This window comes from Pelophylax lessonae, assembly GCF_965119305.1.
Source record: "Pelophylax lessonae genome assembly, chromosome: 7".
Taxonomy (NCBI): domain Eukaryota; kingdom Metazoa; phylum Chordata; class Amphibia; order Anura; family Ranidae; genus Pelophylax; species Pelophylax lessonae.
The window spans coordinates 33,177,530-33,199,759 of NC_138774.1; the positions used below are offsets into that span (position 1 = coordinate 33,177,530).

Here is a 22,230-nt window from a genome sequence, read left to right on the forward strand (position 1 = left end):
ATGTCCATGGACACCCCCCACGGGGCATGCAGAAGGCAGGGTTCTGGGAGAATTTCCATGGACACCCCCCAGGGGGCATTCAGAAGGCAGGGTTCTGGGAGGATGTTCATACATGCCCCCCAGGGGCATGCGGAAGGCAGGGTTCTGGGAGGGTGTCCATTGATGCCCCCCAGGGGGCATGCGGAAGGCAGGGTTATCGAGGGATGTCCATGGACACCCCCCCAGGGGGCATGCAGAAGGCAGGGTTCTGGGAGGATGTCAATGGACACCCCCCAGGGGGCATGCAGAAGCCAGGGTTCTGGGAGGATGTCCATGGATGCCCCCCTGGTTGGCATGCAGAAGGCAGGGTTCAGGGAGGATGTCCATGGACACCCCCCAGGGGGCATGCAGAAGGCAGGGTTCAGGGAGGATGTCCATAGACACCCCCCAGGTGGCATGCAGAATGCAGGGTTCTGGGACGATGTCCATGGACACCTCCCCGGGGGGCATGCAGAAGACAGGGTTCTGGGAGGATGTCCACGGATGCCCCCCAGGGGGCATGCAGAAGACAGGGTTCTTGGAGGATGTCCACGGATGCCCCCCGGGGGGCATGCAGAGGACAGGGTTCAGGGAGGATGTCCATGGACACCCCCCAGGGGGCATGCAGAAGGCAGGGTTCAGGGAGGATGTCCATGGACACCCCCCAGGGGGCATGTAGAAGGCAGGGTTCTGGGAGGATGTCCATGGACCACCCCCAGGGGCATGCAGAAGGCAGGGTTCTGGAAGGATGTCCATGGATGCCCCCCCGGTGGGCATGCAGAAGGCAGGGTTCTGGGAGGATGTCCAGTGATGCCCCCCAGGGGGCATGCAGAAGGCAGGGTTATCGAGGGATGTCCATGGACACCCCCCAGGGGGCATGCAGAATGCAGGGTTCTGGGAGGATGTCAATGGACGCCCCCCAGGGGGCATGCAGAAGCCAGGGTTCTGGGAGGATGTCCATGGATGCCCCCCTGGTGGGCATGCAGAAGGCAGGGTTCAGGGAGGATGTCCATGGATACCCCCCAGGGGGCATGCAGAAGGCAGGGTTCAGGGAGGATGTCCATGGACACCCCCCAGGTGGCATGCAGAAGGCAGGGTTCTGGGAGGATGTCCATGGACACCCCCCAGGGGGCATGCAGAAGACAGGGTTCTGGGAGGATGTCCACGGATGCCCCCCAGGGGGCATGCAGAGGACAGGGTTCAGGGAGGATGTCCATGGACACCCACCAGGGGGCATGTAGAAGGCAGGGTTCTGGGAGGATGTCCATGGACACCCCCCAGGGGCATGCAGAAGGCAGGGTTCTGGAAGGATGTCCATGGATGCCCCCCCGGTGGGCATGCAGAAGGCAGGGTTCTGGGAGGATGTCCATGGATGCTCCCCAGGGGGCATGCAGAAGGCAGGGTTCTTGGAGGATGTCCATGGACACCCCCCAGGGGGCATGCAGAAGGCAGGGTTCTTGGAGGATGTCCATGGGCGCCCTCCCAGAACTGGAAGCCTGGGGCCTCAATGGAAGGGGGGGGGGGTGTCAGGGGCGCCCTTCATGGTTTCCTGTACTGGGGCCCTGAAGGTTCTAGTTATGCCTCTGGCAGGAAGGAAAAGTCATACACGGGATTACCACATATATCTGGAACAAATACACAAAGCACACCAAGATTCAAGGAAGAATACACATGACTCTTATATTTGGATATCTGCTTATTTGCTCTGGAGTTCAGCTTTAAAATGTATTTTTCATGAAATGTAAAGCAGATCTTTTGTCTTTTATAATAGAAGCAAATCTATTATTATAACTACAACTCATAGATTGCGTCATCTTCATAAAGTTGATGTAAAAGATGTACAGAACTTTGCAACATGAAATTTTAAACTATACTCTAGGTCTAGGCAATATAAAAGACAGTTTTATTTGCTAAATGTAAGTAGAGTGCCTGAATTTCACTTTGGGGTCTATTTCTAAAAATTCACTGTACAGATCTGACAAGCTTTCACAATTTTGTCTAAAAATTATTATTTTCTTTGATCGTCACTGTCATCTAGTGGCCATAATGCAGTATTTTCCTGGTTAAGATATTTATGAATGAATACTGTATTTTGGCCACTAGATGGCACTTATGACCACAAAAAGTTAAAAAAAAAGAAAATTATGTAATTTCATTTGTGATTTTGTGAATGTTTGTCACATTTTTACAGCAAATTCTATGTAAATGATGGAGTTGATTTACTAAAATTAAGCAGTGAAAAATCTGGTGCATCTGGTGCTATCTATTTTTTTTTTTTTTTGTCAAAGCTTAATTGAACAAGCTGATGTTAAAAGCTGATTAGCTACCATGCACAGCTGCACCAGATTTTGCTTTCTCCAGTTTTAGTTAATCAATCCCTAGGCATCAGCCTCTTGCAATCCCTTTACAGCAGAGCTCAGAGAGGCAACAGGAAAAGCAGCACAAGGAGCCAATTAGATGTGCTACAGTGGAGGGATAATGCTGACAGGAGGAGAGACCAGACTGCTGAAAGGATAAGCTAATGTTGTGGAAGAAGCTAGTGTGCTTCTTCTCCTTTCACAGTCCATTCACAGAGTGGTGTTGGGGAGACCTGTAAAGACGGCCATAGACTGAGCCTTTTCCTTTCCTGCAACCACGGTTTGCAGAAAACAAAATCGCTTGATTCCCCAATCCATACAGATTCCTGCAATTGCGTCATCCCGGCGGGGGTCGGGGGAAGCCGTTCCCACCAGGAGAACACAGTGATTAATAGCCCCTGGCAATAATCGCATGTAAAATCCGACATGCTGATTGTACCCAAGTTGATCGATCTATCAACTTGGGTACATTCAGCCTGCCTATACATGGTTCGAATCTTGGCCGGTTCAGCCAAGTGAATTAAGCAAATTCACCAGTGAGGACTCTTTAGGGTGGCATCTGTAGGCTGAGTGAAGTAGAGATACGTTGAACTGACGTTAGCCAGTTTGTATAGTTCACTCCAATGACCATTCCTCATTTACAAAGTCCAAAGTCATATTTTTTTGTTCTATTTCGGATTTTGCTGGCCTGTAACCAAACAGATCCATTGCCTCTTTGCAGTTCTTTTGAATCTGTTCTACAAAATTAAAGTTCAAAACGGTTCTCCATTTTTGGGCCACCTTTGAAGAGTCTCTTGAGAAAGTCATGATCCCATTTTTATCTGCTACCTCCTCATGGGTGATATTGTAAACCCACCGTTCCAGGTCTTTGGTTAGATGGAGGCCAGCAAAATTGAAAATTTTTTTAACATTCCTAAGAGGTTCATTAGAAAGGTCCTCGTGTCGAATAGCAATGTATCGTCCTTGCAGCACCTCAGCTACTTTAGCCATGTTGTTGATATCAACCTGAGATTTGCAAATCTTCGCCATAACCCGGCTTACTGTAATATTTCCATTTCCTTCATTCCTAAGTACAATCTTATCATCAATGTGGAGATCAATGGATTTCCTTGACAAAGCAACAGCTCGAGGGTCCCTCACAAGGTGCAGAATACGAATATCAAGAGCGGGGTCTCGGAAAAGGGGAAGCAGAACAGAAAGGTTGAAAATCCGGACTGTCTTCATCACCACATGGCTGTAAGTCTTGCAAATCTCTGCCATTTCATCCAGTAAAGTTTTTCCGCAATTTTTGTAGCACTTTAATCGGTCATAACCTTCAGAAGGCATAAAGGCTGAACAAGCTGGTGGGGTACAGAGTGCTCGACTTTGTTCAAAGAAACCTAAACCAGAAATGTCTTTTCCCCCATAAGGAAGATACTGATGAAGAGGGGACACATCACAGGTGAAAAGTGATCGTAGAAGATCTCTTAAAGGAAAATGTAGCAGCTCGGAACTTTCATCCGGGAGCTTCATCCAGATGTTACGTCCAGGCTCAAAGAGGTAAAAGACGTCATTGTGATGGTTGAAGATCTGTCCAAGAAATGAAGAACCTGATCTCCAGGATGACACAACAAGAAGGTGGACCGGTTTATTTTTGGGAGAAGAGTGTGTAAAGGAGGGAATTTTGATGAAAAAAAACATGCTTAGAGAGAAGAAAGATAACAATATGAAGGGGAAAAATAAATGTTTACGGAGTGGTGGCATCATCAGAAATCAAGAACTGAAATGGCCTCGGAAGATCAGTAAGCCTAAAATCCAATGAGGGATGAATAACAGGAGCTGTAAAAGAGAGTAAAAAATGATGAGGATTAGTAAATGGGAATTACAGAAGAAAGAATAAGAGATTATGTCCAGGCAAGACTTATTCTTTTTTTCCTTTTTGGAGTGAAGAAGGATTAGAATCTAGAGATCGGCCGATATATTGAGGGCCGATCTGCACTTTCCCCGATATATCGGAATCGGTCCCTGAGGTTATATTGCCGATATTTCGGGAAAGTGCTTGTACCGGAGTGATGCCTGCAGCTAGAGGCATCACCCCGGTACCGGCGTCCATAGCCGACAGTTGGCTTTCTTGTAATGACAACCGATGTGGCTGAGAAGCTGCTTGGCTGTCATTACAAGGAGCGGAATGGGACGCCCCCCCTCCCGGCGCCTTCCGCGGCTCGCCCGGGTCTCCCGTCCCACCAGGAGACCCGGGCAACCATCCTGCAACTGCTGCTGAAGAGAAGACCCGATCAAAGCCGCATTGGCTCTGATCGGGTCTCCATGTAAAAACCCGGAAGTAACCCACAACTTCCGGGTACTCTGCGCCAAATTCAAAAAAATGACAGCATTCAAAACAGCCAAACTTGGCGTTTTGAATGCTTTTAAGTGCTGAGGAGGGGTTTGGGGTATTTTAGACCCCCAGATCCCTCCACAAGAGTACCTGTAAAGCAAAAAAAAATTAAAAAAAAAATTGAATGTATAAAAATATCGGCCAATATCGGCCAATACCGATATGCGATGACCAAAATATTGGTATCAGTATCGACAATAAAAAAATATTATTGGTCGATCACTATTAGAAACCCATGTTAGCTTTTTGAGGTTCTGTTAGGTTTGCTCTCATTTATTTTCACTGTGACAACAGATTCACCAGACAGGAAGTGAGAAAAAAAAATCTGCAATAAAAGTCTGATGAGGGTTTTAGCCTTTCCCGAACACTAATGGAAGAAAAACACATTTTATTCCTGAGGATTTGCCTTTACATCCACCATCTGGTGAAATCTTTGTCACTGAAATTGTTACTGAACCCCAGATAGCACTAAAATAAAAGCCAACCGAGGTTCTTACTCTATCCAAACCTAAACATTTACATAGTTATAAGGGTAGTCTGGCTAAAAAGAGACACAAGTCCACCTAGTTTAACCAATAGAGGAAAAAAAATGTTATATATACAGTATCTCACAAAAGTGAGTACACCCCTCACATTTTTATAAATTTTTTAATATATCTTTTCATGTGATAACACTGAAGAAATGACACTTTGCTACAATGTAAAGTAGTGAGTGTACAGCTTGTATAACAGTGTAAATTTGCTGTCCCCTCAAATTAACTCAACACACAGCCATTAATGTCTTAACCGCTGGCAGCAAAAGTGAGTACACCCCTAAGTGCAGATGTCCAAATTGGGCCCAAAGTGTCAATATTTTGTGTGGCCACCATTATTTTCCAGCACTGCCTTAACCCTCTTGGGCATGGAGTTCACCAGAGCTTCACAGGTTGCCACTGGAGTTCTCTTCCACTCCTCCATGACGACATCACAGAGCTGGTGGATGTTAGAGACCTTGCGCTCCTCCACCTTCCATTTGAGGATGCCCCACAGATACTCAATAGGGTTTAGGTCTGGAGACATGCTTGACCAGTCCATTATGTTTACCCTCAGCTTCTTTAGCAAGGCAGTGGTCGTCTTGTAGGTAGGTTTGGGGTCGTTATCATGTTGGAATACTGCCCTGTGGCTCAGTCTCTGAAGGGAGGGGATCATGCTCTGCTTCAGTATGTCACAGTACATGTTGGCATTCATGAACTGTAGCTCCCCAGTGTCGACAGCACTCGTGCAGCCCCAGACCATAACACTCCCACCAGCAATTGTCCGTTAAAGTAACGCAGTGCCGAATCGCAAAATATGGCCTGGTCATTAAGGGGGAAAATCTTCTGGTCCAGAAGTTGTTAATACCTTAGTCATGTCTTTTTTTTCACAGGTGCAAAACGCACTGGAAACACTTCCAAAATACGGTTAAAAACACGTATGTGTTTGAGCAGTGCACCAAACATGCGTCAAAAATGCAGCAAGCAGGACTTTTAAAAACACAACGGACCAGTGTGAAGACTTCCAAAAGGATGTAAATGGATGCATTTTTCTTTTTTTCCGCTTTTCTATTTGATGAACTGAGCGGTGTGAAAGCGTCCTCAGTCATCGGAGAGGCATCAAAAACTGATCAGTGTGAAGGCAGCCCACTCGATCCAGCGCTGTGCCCATCTGTAGCGGCTCCCCCCGCTCTCACGGGCTTTGCTGAGGCAATGGGAGCCATTATAAATAAATCTACCTGCACTCTGGGTATCAGAAAAGTACACATAATAACAACAGCTATCACAACTTGCAGGTAACAAACATCAATAAATGAGATAAAATGTAGCGCTTGTTTATATGTGAGCAAAGTCCTTCACAAAAGTCCATACAAAGTCCAATGAAGCTAGGAGCATGAAAGGCACCTCAGGTGTGTATATAACATCACAAGAAAGTGATAAGAATAAAAGGGGGAGTCCTTCACCTCCACCACAGCACACAGAGCCTCTTCCCTGAAATTTTGGACCACCTAAGATATAAGTGGTCCAACAGCACTCAAAGTGCCTTTTAATATTACACCAAGAGGCGGTTCTGTTCTGCTTTCTGATATGCATGGGTTGGCTTTCTGATATGCATAAGTTGGCTTTCTCATATGCATGGGTTGGCTTTCTGATATGCATGAGTTGGCTTTCTGATATGCATGAGTTGGCTTTCTGATATGCATGGGTTGGCTTTCTGATATGCATGGGTTGGCTTTCTGATATGCATGAGTTGGCTTTCTGATATGCATGGGTTGGCTTTCTGATATGCATGAGTTGGCTTTCTGATATGCATGAGTTGGCTTTCTGATATGCAAGGGTTGGCTTTCTGATATGCATGGGTTGGCTTTCTGATATGCATGGGTTGGCTTTCTGATATGCAAGGGTTTGCGATCTGACTTTTGGAACGATTATCCACAAAGGAAGACTACATGTAAGCCATAACCCCTATGGAGCTTGCCGGGAATCTGATGGTGTCTAGTGGTTAATTGAGTGCTGTTTGACCACTTACATCTTAGGTGGTCCACATTTTTAGGTAAGAGACTCTGTCTGCTGTATTGCAGGTGAAAGACTCTCCTTTCCTTCTTACCACTTTCTTATGATGTTATATACACACCTGAGGTGCCTTCCATGCTCCTAGCTTCATGGGACTTTGTATGGACTTTTGTGAAGGGCTTTGCTCACATATAAAGAAACACTGCATTTTATTGAATTTCTTAATTGAAAAAGCCATAGGCTCCCACTGCTGTAAGGCAAATCCTATGACGAAAGAAGAGGGGGCATGGCTCGAGAGCCAGCCTACAGGTGATACCCCATGGGAATTGGCTTCCTCTGGGGTACCACCAAAAAGAGGAGGAGCCAGGAGCTCCAGCAGGGGATCTGAAAAGAGAGCTGGCTCAGGTCATGGTCAATGGTTTTTGCAAAGAGCAGGTAAGTATGACATGTTTGTTATTTAAAAAAAAAGAAAAATTGACTTTGCAATAACTTTAATGATGTATTAATGATTACAGATCTGCTTTATTTGTGTCTTTTATATATGCCTGGAGTTAAACTTTAACCACTTGAGGACCGCCCCACACAGATTTACGGTGGCAGGGCGGCATCCTGCACGAGCCGACATACCTGAACTTCGGCTTGTGCTCTGGGTCACCAGCGAAGCTCTCCTGCTGTGAATGGACACAGAAGGAGCCAATCATTAGGTCCGGCAGACCCATCAATCATTCGAAGGAGAGGCAGAACACCGGTCTGCCAATGGAAACAAGGCAGACCGCCATTCTGTCAGAGAGGAAGACAAAGATGTTGTGCTTCTGCTAAGCAGAAACACCAATCTCTGTCTTCCTCCAGTTAGGCCACCCCCCCCCCACACAGTTAGAAAGCACTCCCTAGGAGCACACTTAACCGTTTGATCGCCCCTGATGTTAACCCTTCCCTACCAATGTCCTTAGTACAGTGAAAGTGCATTTTTTTTAGCACTGATCACTATATTGGTGTCACTGGTCCCCAAAAAGTGTCACTTGAGTGTCAGATTTGTCCGCCACAATGTCGCAGTCCCATTAAAAATCGTTGATCGCTGCCATTACTAGTAAAAAAAAACTATAAAATTTCCATAAATCTATTCCATAAATTGTAGACGCTATAACTTTTGTGCAATATACACTTATTGGGATTTTTTTTTTAACCAAAAATATGTAGCAGAATACATATTGGCCTAAATTAATGAATACATTTGATTTTTTAAATGTTTTAATTGGGTATGTTTTATAGCATAAAGTAAAAATATATATATATATATTTTTTTTTTCAAAACTGTAGATTTTTTTGTTTATAGCACAAAAAAGAAAAATCGCAGAGGTGATCAAATACCACCAAAAGAAAGCTCTGTGGGAGGAAAAAAAAGAACATCAGTTTTATTTGTGTACAGCGTCACACACCCGCGCAATTGTCAGTTAACCACTTACGGACTGCCCACCGCAGTTTTACGTTGGTGATTTGACGTTAAATACCGGGGTTATGGCAGCAGATAACTGTCATAACCCTGGTATTTTTTTAAACTGCGGGTGGTCCTCTTTAACATAAGGTTGGTCCCAGTGGCAGGTTCGCCAACGGATTACCTTTATAGGCAGCGGGAGAGGTGCCCCCCCCTCCTGCCGCTTCCTGGACGTTTTTCCTGCTTACCGGACTCGTTGGTAGTGGGGAAAACGATCCGGTCCACTGTCCCCTCAGGCAGGCAGGCCATCTTGCCCTCACTCGACTCTATGGCCTTGGAGGACCAAAACAACGTCATATGTCGCTTCCTAGCAACAGATTTAAAGAGCCCATTTTTTTTCATCATGAAAAAAAATGTCTTTTTTTTCTTTTTTAGTGTAGATGTGAGATGTGAGGTCTTTTTGACCCCAGATCTCACATTAAAGAGGTCCTGTCCTGCTTATTTCTATTACAATCAAATCAAATCAACTTTTTTTTTTTTTTTTTTAAACTGTGTAAAAATAAAGAACAAAAGATAAAATAAATAGAAAAATAAAAATTAAAGCACCCCATCCCCATTAGCTGGTTAACGCATACGCAAGTCACGCCCACATATGTAAATGGTGTTCAAACTACACATGTGAGGTATCGCTGCGATCGCTAGACCTCCTCTCTAACTCTAAACTGGAAACCTGTAGAATTTTTTTAAATGCCGCCTACGGGGATTTTTAAGTACCAAAGTTTGTCGCCATTCCACGAGGGTGCGCAATTTTGAAGCATGACATGTTTGGTATCTATTTACTCGGCGTAACATTATCTTTTACATAATAGAAAAAAATTGGGCTAACTTTACTGTTTTCTTATTGTAGCACCCTACAAGTAGGTGCTAGGTAAATGCATAGTGGGCTTTGTCTGCCTAACAGCAGGGCCATGATTGCTTTTTGGTTAGAGTGTCATGGCTTCCAGGTGTGTATGCTGTGAGGGGAGTCTCCCTACTGGCTCTGTGAGAGGCTTCTCATAGGGCAGTGGAGGAAACCCAATCAGGGACACATTCAGGCTTGCAACTACCCTAGAAGGCAGATTCTGCTGCAAAGGATTCTGGGAGTGGGTATAAGTCTGAGGGGCGTGCGTGACTCGTGGTCTTTGGCGGGAAGCAGAGTTCCAGGAGGGAGAGTACGGCTGTCTCTCCACCTGTCAGAGGAGCGGATGTCTTGGGTGCTGCCTGAGAATGCAGAGAGTGCTGAGTTGAGCTGAGGGGATCCGGTGTGCCGAGAACCAGCGGAGAGCGAGAGGGGTCCAGTCCCAGGAAAGCCTACACAGCTTGAGAGTACTATTGCCCCTGGGGGTCTGCCTAGTGTTAGAGGGGACCACTCCGGAGAAGGTTCTAGGATCCAAGTTTTAGCTAGCTGTAAAGGGGGTGCCTGGTCAGAGGACCCTGAAGTGATAAAGGGGGTACCTGTAGTTTGGGCCTTGAAGAGTCAGTGCACAGTGTGTAGTGCATCAGTTAGGAGTTGCAGCCATACAGGAATCTACAGCAAGCTACCTCAAGCCAGTGCAAGGCTGGAGGGAGTAGTCAGTGACTTTGCAGTTCAAGCAGTGTCAGACGTTCAATGTTCTACAGTCCTGGATCTTTTGGACTTAAGTTGGAGTTCCAGCACAGATTTTAGAGATACAGTGTGTTCAAAGCGTCAGTAAGCGTTGGCTAGCATCGGCTGGCAAAAACAAGGAAGAAAGCCGCTCAGGTGCAAGTTCAGCACTCGGTGCAGGTCAGATCCGCCATCCAAGCATGTAGACATCCAAAAGAGAGAGACCGCACTCAAAAGATGTTAAATAAAAATCCTTAGGACTCCTTTATTCTCCATAAATCCAACAGACAGCAGACAGACAGTGCAATACACGGACAGACGTGTCGGGTTGACGCGTTTCACGATAAAAATCGCTTACTCATAACCACACACCACAAGGTGTGTGATTATGAGTAAGCGATTTTTATCGTGAAACGCGTCAACCCGACACGTCTGTCCGTGTATTGCACTGTCTGTCTGCTGTCTGTTGGATTTATGGAGAATAAAGGAGTCCTAAGGATTTTTATTTAACATCTTTTGAGTGCGGTCTCTCTCTTTAGCATCGGCTGGCGTCAAGACAGCGCTAACGGGCATTTTTTGCTATAAAGTCCCTGAATTGTACATAGTCGAGCCAAAGGAGTATTCCACTCATTCCCTTCTCCCATCCCCTAAAACTACAATAAAACAACCAAACAAAGATGCCGGAGCAGGGCCATCTTACCGAATGGGTAAGCCCCAGCTAAGCTTTAGTCCCGATTTCCGTGTGCATCCCACCACTGAACTTAGCAGGTGGCAGCAAGCGCCTGTCGGCCCTACGCTGCTGTCAGGCCACTTGGGCCATGGAGGGGGAGCCCACAACTGCAGGAATGCCTGTCTGCCTCCACGGTAACAGGCACACACAGGACAGTCGAGTCTGACTCCCGTCCATGTGTATGTTCACCAGACCCAGCCACCGAACTTAGAAGCTGCCTGTCACTGCTGTTCCAATAAATATCGCCTTATCGATAATTTGCATTTTTGTTCTCGTGGGTGATTGTGTAGGCAGGGCCCCAGTGCATGAATTGCCCGGGGCCCTTTAATGCTCTTAAGATGGCACTGTGGCGGAGTTGTCAATGTGTCAGTTCTCACACCCAGGGCCGCAGCTCACATGGGCTGGAGAGGTAACCGGTAACAATGGCAGACCCACCTCAGGCCACAGGCCTGGAAATATTGCTACATTATTTTTTAATTTTAAAAAAAGTGTATTTTTTCCCAAAAAATTGTGGTTGTAAGACCGCTGCGCAAATACGGTGTGATAAAAAATATTGCAACGATCTCCATTTTATTCTCTAGGGTCTCTACTAAAAAAAAAAAAAAAAAATATATATATATATATAATGTTTGGGGGTTCTAAGTAATTTTCTAGCTAAAAAAAATTATTTTAACTTGTAAACAACACGTGTCAGAAAAAGGCCCGGTCCAGAAGTGGTTAAAGTAACGCAGTGCCGTATCGCAAAAAATAGCCTGGTCATTAGGGGGGGTAAAACCTTCCGGAGCTGAAGTGCTTAAAGAATCTTACTCTCCTCTCTTCAGAGGTTAAACCAAGTGGGTCCCCTATATAAATGACTGAGAGCATCACAGGATTTTGTAGGGCAATATGTATGATGCCATTTGCTCAGCTGCATATCATCATTCACCCAATAACAAATCATACTATTCTTTTATTAGAAAAATAGTGTGATATAATGACTGGCAGTTAGGCAGCAGATCTCCAACCGTAATTCTCTGTGTTGTTCTTAGTATCTGAAAGAAGGTATCCCTGACTCCCTGATGGGGGCAGTGAATAAGGATGGGTGAGCCTGTGCATCACCTGGTAAAAGTGTTGGCAGAAAGAGCTCAAGTATGAGCTGCAAAAAGAGAAGTTGGCAATGTATTTTAAGCAAGAAAAAATACTAATTAAATTTGGTAATCACACCTAAAAATGAACGAGAAGGCTTTTTAAAAACTCTGCAAAATTGCCTTAAGACTGAACTCCAGGAATTATTTGTATTCCATACTTACAGCTTGGATGATGAGTCTCTGGGGAAGCTGAAAATCATTGTAGCAATTGGCCTGACTACATTGATAGACACAATCTTCCAGGTCCTGCTTGGGTTCCGTGCAAGCGGCTTCCTCTCTGTAAACTGGCCACAGGGGGTGCTTTTCCAGCATTGCTGCCATTTATAAAATGCCTTGAATTTTTTTTTTCAGTGCCTACAAGGCATTCTCTGATTGGACAATATGGAAATTGTGATGTCACCACCCCTCCTCTCCACTTCGCCAAATCAGAGAGTGCCTTGTATCCATTGATAAAAATCCAAGGTATTCTTTTGAATTGCGGTGGTGCTGAATGAGTGCCCCCCTCTTCACCCCCGTGATCAGTGAACAGATGGGAATCCACTTGAACAAAACCCAAGCAAGACCCGCAAAATGTGGTGGCTGTCACTGAAGTAGTAAAGAAGCAAAAAATACTGTACTTGTAACCTCCAAAAAAAAAAAAAGAATGGGTAAAAGCTGAAAACACACCCGTGAGATATTTTCCAAAGTACATACATTATAACCTACGTGCTGTGCAAAATAATATGATCAAAATGTAGATAAAAAGTCCAAAGAGAAACATTTATGCAAAGTCCCAAGTGAAACTTAGTTTGCGGATTCTTCTTATCACAAATTGAAGCATGAGCCAAACCAAACACCCTTCACCTCAAAGTCCGACCACTAACAAAGAAGTCAGGTGTATGCTTATCATGTGACCAGGAACCCCATAAATATAGGAAGGTCTGACTGGCTTTTGAGAAAATCCCCATATAGATCAGCATTGAGTCAAGCAGGTGTATACTTACCATGTGGCCAGGACCCCCTAAATATAGGAAGGTCTGACAGGCTTTTGAGAAAATCCCCATATAGATTAGCGTTGAGTCAAGCAGGTGTATGCTTACCATGTGACCAGGACCCCATAAATATAGGAAGGTCTGACAGGCTTTTGAGAAAATCCCCATATAGATCAGCATTGAGTCAAGCAGGTGTATACTTACCATGTGGCCAGGACCCCCTAAATATAGGAAGGTCTGACAGGCTTTTGAGAAAATCCCCATATGGATCAGCGTTTAGTCAAGCAGCCTTGGGGTAGACGTCCGATACTCCCGCAGAGGAACTGTACAGATCAGAAAAACACTGGATAGTGTAAAACCTTTAGAAATGCTATTTATTGTGCTAAAATAACACTCACATAAGTAAAACAAGCATGTGCATATCATCAAACAAACCCGGCAGGTAACAATGGCATCCACTGTCACTTCCGGTACATGCAATGACATAGACACGCCGCTCCTCCCTATGCATTTACTCACAAAAGGACTTGGAAGAAGTGTGTATTGTTACCCGCCTGGTTTGTTTGATTAAATGCACATTCTTGTTTTACCTATGTGAGTGTTATTTTAGCACAATAAATAGCGTTTTTAAAGGTTTTCCTTTGCAGGAGTATCAGATGTCTACCCCAAGGTTGCTTGACTGAACGCTGATCTATATGGGGATTTTCCCAAAAGCCAAGCATACCTTCCTATATTTAGGGTTTCCTGGTCACATGGTAAGCATACAGTATCTCACAAAAGTGAGTACACCCCTCACATTTTTGTAAATATTTTATTCTATCTTTTTATGTGACAACACTGAAGAAATGACACTTTGCTACAATGTAAAGTAGTGAGTGCACAGCTTGTATAACAGTGTAAATTTGCTGTCCCCTCAAGATACCTCAACACACAGCCATTAATGTCTAAAACACTGGCAACAAAAGTAAGTACATCTCTAAGTGACAATGTCAAAATTGGGCCCAATTAGCCATTTTTCCTCCCCGGTGTCATGTGACTCGTTAGTGTTACAAGGTCTCAGTTGTGAATGGTGAGCAGATGTGGTAAATTTGGTGTTATCGCTCTCACTCTCTCATACTGGTCACTGGAAGTTCAACATGGTACCTCATGGAAAATAACTCACTGAAGATCTGAAAAAAAGAATTGTTGTTCTACATAAAGATGGTCTAAGCTATAAGAATATTGCCAAGACCCTGAAACTGAGCTGCAACACGGTTGCCAAGACTATACAGCGGTTTAACAGGACAGGTTCCACTTAGCCTACCCATGGTTGACCAAAGAAGTTGAGTGCACATGCTCAGCATCCTATCCAGAGGTTGTCTTTGGGAAATAGACGTATGAGTGCTGCCAGCATTGCTGCAGAGGTTTAAGGGGTGGGGGGTCAGCCTGTCAGTGCTCAGACCATACACTGCACACTGCATCAAATTGGTCTAAATTGCAGCCATCCCAGAAGGAAGCCTCTTCTAAAGATAATGAACAAGAAAGCCTGCAAATAGCTTGCTGAAGACACGCAGACTAAGGACATGGATTACTGGAACCGTGTCCTGTGGTCTGATGAGACCAAGATAAACGTATCTGATTCAGATGGTGTCAAGCGTGTGTGGTGGCAACCAGGTGAGGAGTACAAAGACAAGTGTGTCTTTCTTACAGTCAAACATGGGGGTGGGAGTGTCATATTCTGGGTCTGCATGAGTGTTGCCGGCACTGGGGAGCTACAGTTCATTAGGTGAACCATGAATGCCAACATGTAGGGCTGCTGTTAGAAATTGCGGGGCCCCGTACAGACTACCTGGCAGGCCCCCCCCAAGAAAATATTAAAGATATGGTGGTCTGACTTTGACTGGCCTTGACTGAACGCTGATCTATATGGGTCACTGATCTATATGCTGTCCCCACCATGCTTCACTGTGGGTATGGTGTTCTTTTGGTGACGTGTAGTGTTGTTTTTAATGGGGATTTTCCCAAAAGGCAAGCAGACCTTCCTATAATTAGGGGGTCTTGGCTACATGGTAAGCATACACCTGACTCCATTGGTGGTGGTCGGCCTTTGAGGTGAAGGGTGTTTGGCTTGGCTCACACTTCAATTTGTAATAAGAAGAAGCCTCATACTAAGTTTCACTCAGGACTTTGCATCAATTTTTCACTTTGGACTTTTTATGTACATTTTGACTATATTATTTTGCGCAGCATATTGATTATAAATTATTACTGTAGTAGCACTAGCTACAGCTGTGGTTTTTAGCTTCCCTAGTAGCCTATCAAGTATGAGATGTTCATACGTTTATTGTGCCAAGCTGGACCATTGGAAGTACTGAAGGGAAAATGAGTTTTGCTTATACTGAAGTGCAGGCATTTTCTAGTTAACCTCCCTTTTATACACATTTTATATTACCTATGCAATTCGTTTTTTCTTTGTTGTAAGGTATTTCTTGTTCAAAATGTTTATTGAATTTTAGTCAAACTACAATGACTGTTAGACATATGGGTTACAGGAGGAAAAAACAAAGTCAGAATAATAAAAAAGATTAACACATGCAATAACAACAGATAAGGAAGCATTCGTTCTCGCTTAACAGATGCCGGCTTTCAGTTATTGATAGAACCCCGGGATCAAAAGGTACCTGCCCATCCATTTATTGGTGTAAACAGAAATAGCTGGAGTAAATGAGTGATCAGCCATGAGTAAATATTCACAGAATTATAAAATAACTAAGACGGTAAACCATATCGCCTACAGTTAAACAGAGGAGAAACGGCGGGGGGGGGGGGGGGGGGGATGAGGGAGAAAGGGTTCAGGGATGGGGTCAGGGAACCCATGGATCAGCCAGGAAGGGTGCATATAACTGGTATATTGCCAGTAGGAATGCTGGAGACAACTTGATAGCAATAGTGTGGTATCATAATATGGAGGGAGGTAATGGTCTACCCCATGGTTGCCATGTCTTAGCATATTTAGTGATCTCATTGTGTAATATGGCTTCAAGCTTACCAGTGAGGGAAAAAGTATTTGATCTCCTGCTGATTTTGTACGTTTGCCCAATGACAAAGAAATGATCAGTCTATAATTTGAATGGTCGGTTTATTTTAACAGTGAGAGACAGATTAACAACATAAATATGCAGAAAAAACAGCATTTGACCCCTTCGCAAAACATGACTTAGTACTTGGTGGAGAATCACAGAGGTCAGATGTTTCTTGTAGTTGGCCACCAGGTTTACACACATCTCAGGAGGGATTTTGTCCCTCTCCTCTTTGCAGATCCTCTCCAAGTCATTAAGGTTTTGAGGATGCCGTTTGGTAACTCAAACCTTCAGCTCCCTCCACATATTTTCTATGGGATTAAGGTCTGGAGACTGGCTAGGCAACTCCAGGACCTTATGGTGCTTTTTCTTGGGCCATTCCTTTGTTGCCTTGGCCGTGTGTTTTGGGTCATTTTCATGCTGGAATACCCATCCATGACCCATTTTCAATGCCCTGTCTGAAGAAAGGAGGTTCTCACCCAAGATTTGATGGTACATGGCCCTGTTTATCGTCCCTTTGATGAAGTGAAGTTGTCCTGTCCCCTTAGCAGAAAAACACCCCCAAAGCATAATGTTTTACCTCCATGTTTGACAGTGGGGATGGTGTTCTTGGGGTCATAGGCAGCATTCCTCCTCCTCCAAACAGCGAGTTGGGTTATGCCAAAGAGCTCAATTTTGGTCCCATCTGACTCACCCAGTTCTCCTCTGAATAATTCAGATGTTCATTGGCAAACTTCAGACAGGCCTGCACATGAGTTCTCTTGAGCAGGATTTCAGTCCTTTACGGCGTAGTGTGTTACCAATTATTTTCTTGGTGACTATGGTCCCAGCTGCCTTGAGATAATTGACAAGAATCTCCTGTGTAGTTCTGGGCTAATTCCTCACCTTTCTCATGATAATTGAAATTCAACGAGGTGGGATGGAGCCCCAGACCGAGGGAGATTGATGGTTATTTTTTGTTTCTTCCATTTGTGAATAATTGCACCAACTGTCATCACCCTCTCACCAAGCTGCTTTTCGATGGTCTTGTAGTCTATTCCAGCCTTGTGTAGGTCTACAATCTTGTCCATGACATCCTTGGACAGCTCTTTGGTCTTGGCCATGGTGAAGAGTTTGGAATCTGATTGATTGATCGATTGCTTCTGTGGACAGGTGTCTTTTATAAAGGTAACAAGCTGAGATTAGGAGCACTCCCTTTAAGAGAGTGCTCCTAATCTCAGCTCGTTACCTGCATAGAAGACATTTGGGAGCCAGAAATCTTGCTGATTGATAGGGGATCAAATACTTATTTTACTTATTAAAATGCAAATCAATTCACATGCAAATCAATTCATAACTTTTTTGAAATGTGTTTTCCTGGATATTTTTGTTATTCTGTCTCTCACTGTTAAAATAAACCTACCATTAAACATATAGACTGATCATTTCTTTGTCAGTGGGCAAACATACAAAATCAGCAGGTGATCAAATACACTTTTTCCCTCACTGCAGCATGAACAATTGCTTGACTCTGTTTTTGTTCTCGACCAGGTTAAGCTGGGGAATTTCCACTCTTTTGCAATGGTTTGTTTGGCCACTGTAGTTATTTGCTGTAGTAGTTTGAATTGAGAGTTCATAATATCTGAAGGCTGGTGACATAGGTGTGCACATCCTATTGCATTACGGTGTGCACCCCAAAGCTCAAACATATTTGCATGTGTGTATGTGTACATATACTGCGGGTGTCAGCAAAGCAATGGACAGTGTCAGTAGGGCAGAGATTGGTGTCAGTAGGGCAGTGGATGGTGTCAGTATGTGACAAACGGTATATTTACAATATCTTGTAAATGTAGCACTGCCCCATAGGGAGCTGCTGAGTGTGGATTCCCCTGGGTCACCCATAGCAACAGTCCGTAAAATGTATCACTTTAACCACTTGCCGACCGGTCACATTGAGCGTACTGCGGCAAAGTGGTTCGTTATCGTCCAGCGACGTAGTACTACGTCGTTGGACTCCTCCCCCTGTAGAGGCGCGCTCCCGCTGTTTTCATTCACAGCGGGAGTCGGGCCAGGGGAGAAGCGGCGGCGATCGCCGCTGCTCTTCCCCGATCGTTGGGGAATCTAGTTTGGAGATCCGCCCGCCTGTGTAAACAGAGCGGGTGGATCTCCTAAGTGACAGGGAGTCACAGATCGGAGTGTTCAGCATAGCTGAACATCCGATCTGTCCCTGACTCACTCAGTCACCTCCCCCCACACACGTCAGTAAGCACCAGGCAAACATTAACCCCTCCCTCTCCAATAAAATTAACCCCTTCCCTGCCAGTGTCATTTTTACAGTAACAGTGCATATATATATATAGCACTGATTACTGCAGTAATATCACTGGTACCCCCAAAAGTGTCAAAAATGTCAGTCAAGGGTCCGATCTGTTTGCCGCAATGTCACAGTCCCGCAAAAAAAATCGCAGATCGCCGCCATTATTCGTTAAAAAAAAACACCAAAAATGACAAAAATCTTTCCCTTAGTAAACGCAATAACTTTTGCGCAAACCAATCAAAATACGCTTATTGTGATTTTTTTTTACCAAACATATGTAGCAGAAAACAAATTGGCCAAAAATGTAAAAAAAATTTGATTTTTACATTTTTTTGGGGGGAATTTCATATAAAAAAATGTTAAAAATACTGTTATTTTTTCAAAATAAACGCTCTTTTTTTGTTTATAGCGCAAAAAGTAAAAATTGCACAGGTGATCAAATACCACCAAAAGAAAGCTCTGTTTGTGGGGAAAAAAGGACATACATTTTGTTTGGGTATGGCGTTGCACGACCGCGCAATTGTCAGTTGAATTTGCACAGCGTCGAATCGCAAAAAGTGGCCTGGACGTAAGACAGCAAAATCCTCCGGTGGTAAAGTGGTTAAGACTTGGCTCAGACAATGAACAGTCCAGGAGATTTGTTTTTTTTTTTTTGTGTTTTATTATCTGGCTGTGCAGGGTTGGGAGATCCCAGTTCATCTGCGGCTCTTGCAGGGGTGCACTACATGGCTATATACAGAGCCCACTTCTACTCTTGGATCAGCTGCCATTAGTGGACTATCTCTCCTTCTCCTTCTACGGTTGGATTCATATTATGGACATTTTGATCCCAGAGACAGTGACTGTTCCATATCATTGGGTGCATACTATTTTTCTTTTATAATGGTTAAAACTTAACCTGGCCCTACTTTACCCTGGCTAACAATATATGTTTTTTTGCCTCTAGTAGTTACAAACAGTTACAAAGATGTGAACACGTTAAACTAGTTACACCAGTCACTGTGAATACAGAATTGTTGTGCCTTGCACATCCCTGGGAAATTCCAGATTGCAGTGAAAAAGAAAATAAAGGGCAACCCCTTGTTTAGTGCATAGTACGTCATTTAACCACTTCTGGACCAGAAGGTTTTCCCTCTTAAAGAGGAAGTAAACGCTTCCTTTTTTTCTCGTTTTTTTCTTCCCTGCAAAGTAAATGGATTATGTGCTAGTGTAGCACCCTTCTAGTCAGGTGCTAGATAGGTAGCATAGTTTTAGTTCTGGCTGCTTATCAGCAGAATGACAGGTCAAAGTTATGTGCTTCCTGCTTATCAGGGAGCAGGATTTGTAGTTAGGTCTGTTGTATGTGTCCAGAGTGTGATTCTTCTTGGTTGAAGCAGTATCCCCACTGTATCCAATAGGGAGGCCTGTTGGACAGTGGAGGAAACCCAGCCAGTGACACACAGGCTTTTATGGCTATCTCAGTGGGTTGGCACAGGAAAGTGGTGCATCCTGGGATACGTTACAAAATCCAAAGACACATGTGGCAGGGGGTCTTTGGGCAGGAAGCCAATTCCCAGAAGGAGGGTGACGCATGTCTCCTCTTCTGAAGCTGTGGAAGGTGGTCACGGGCAGTCGGCCAGGTGAACCAGAAAGTGTGGCTGAACCCAGAGGTCCAGTGGAAGCTGACCGTGGAGGTGGAGGCAACGACTCTGGAAAAACAATGTCCGTGAGTACAGAGAAATCTGCCCAAGGGTCTGCCAGGAAGAGAACCACTCCAGTGGCTAGAGTCAGCGGACGGGTGTCAGCACACAGGCAATGAGAGTAAAGGAGGTGCCGAGTTTATAACCCTGAAGAAAATATTCAAGCGGGAACATTTAAAATATCTTAATTTCAGTGGCAAGGTGAAGCAGCGGCCTTGCCGCATTCTACAGTCAGTTGTCCTCAAGATTGTGCATAGTTACTAGTTGGAGTATCCCACTCATCCCTTCTCCCATCCCAGTTCTAAAAAAAAAAAAAACACAAAAACAACATCCCCTGGTTTGATATTTGACCGAGCCAAGAACTTTCATTGCTGTTTATCTGCTGTCAGTTGCTAAGGGTAACCCAGGGGAATCCAGAAAGTGTAATACTCAGCAGCCCTCTAGGGGGCAGTGCTACACTAGTATGATTACATACTAGCACATTATGTGACACTCACCTGCAAACGAAGCCCGCCTTGTCCCCGCTGGTGGGCGCATCCATCTTAGCCCGACTTCCTTCCGGGTCTGCCGACTCCGGTTGTATTGCTGGCCAGATCCACGTAACATCATTGCCCGCGCATTCGTGCGGGAGCCGCCTGTCACGGCACAGGGCTCTGAAGAAACGTCACGAGAGGCCGTTTCTTCAGAGGGCATGCGCCGATGACGTCATGCATGAACTGTAAATATCTCCTAAACGGTGCAAGTTTAGGAGATATTTACAGTACCTATAGGTAAGCCTTATCATAGGATCACCTATAGGTAAAAGTTCTAAAGGTGGATTTACAACCACTTTAATGACCAGGCCACTTTTTGCGATTCGGCACTGCGTTACTTTAACTGACAATTGCGTGGTCATGCAATGCTGTACCTAAATATAATTGATGTCCTTCTTTTCCTACAAACAGAGCTTTCTTTTGGTGGTATTTGATCACCTCTGCGATTTTTATTTTTTGCACTTTAAACCAAAAAGTGCAACAATTCTGAAAAAAAGAACAATATTTTTTACTTTCTGCTATAAAACATTCCCAATAAAAAAAATAAAATGTTTTCATCATTTTAGGCCAATATGTATTCTGCTACATACAGTATTTTTGGTAAAAAAATATACTAAAAAGTGTATATTGATTGGTTTGCACAAAAGTTATCGCGTCTACAAACTAGGGGAAGGAGTTATGTCATTTTTTTTTTCTATTAATAGGCGGCGGCGATCTGTAATTTTTTTAGCAGGACTGCGACATTGCGGTGGACAGATCGGACCCCTAACTGACATTTTTGACAATTTTGAGGGGACCAGTGACAATACTACAGTAATCAGTGTTAAAAAAAATGCACTGTTACTGTACTAATGACACTGGAAGGGAAGGGGTTAACAACACCAGGGGCAATCAAAGCGATAAATGTGTCCCGAGGGGGTGCTTTCTAACTGTGTGGGGGTTGTATTCAGTGAATGAACACAGAGACCTGTGTTCCTAAATAGGAGGAACACAGGATCCCTGTGTTCATAACTGACAGAAAAGCGGTGTGCTGTGTTTACAATGGCAGACCGCCGTTCTGTCTCTATGGGGAGCAATCGCGGGTGACCGGCGTCAATCGTGTCCGCCGGCTCTACTGATTGGTTCCCCCACTATCGGTCCACCGAAATGACGTACAGTTATGTTGTTTTGCGGGACAGAGCCGACTTGCCACAGTATATGTACTACTGGCGGTCGGCAAGTGGTTAAGGACAATTAACAAAATATTATAGGAAGATACTGTATTACTGTAGTACCAAATTTTTATACACTGTTGCAGTGCAGGAGAAAGTGACGCATGGTATGCACATATGCTGAGTACGGGGCTACAGAATGTCAGTTCTGAGGGGAGAAAGGTGGTTTTCTTATCTTTCTCCAGGTTTCGTAATGCCCGAGTCAGGGGCTTGAGCTTGGAGACTCCGATGTGCTTTTTGGAGGGAAGGAGCCTCCAACCCAGTGTTTGGGTTTTGCCAGTAACCAGCAGGTTG

The 22,230-nt window shown here is 44.5% G+C and overlaps 1 protein-coding gene across 1 annotated transcript; it reads right to left on the bottom strand.

The window, feature by feature from the left end:
* Nucleotides 1–2,966: 2,966 nt before the first annotated feature.
* On the bottom strand, nt 2,967–4,123 carry LOC309560842 (carbohydrate sulfotransferase 6-like). Its single transcript, XM_082264527.1, has one exon. It carries the CDS (start codon nt 4,119–4,121, stop codon nt 2,991–2,993), a length of 1,131 nt encoding a protein of 376 aa, XP_082120653.1. The 5' UTR covers nt 4,122–4,123; the 3' UTR covers nt 2,967–2,990.
* Between the last annotated feature and the right edge of the window lie 18,107 nt (nt 4,124–22,230).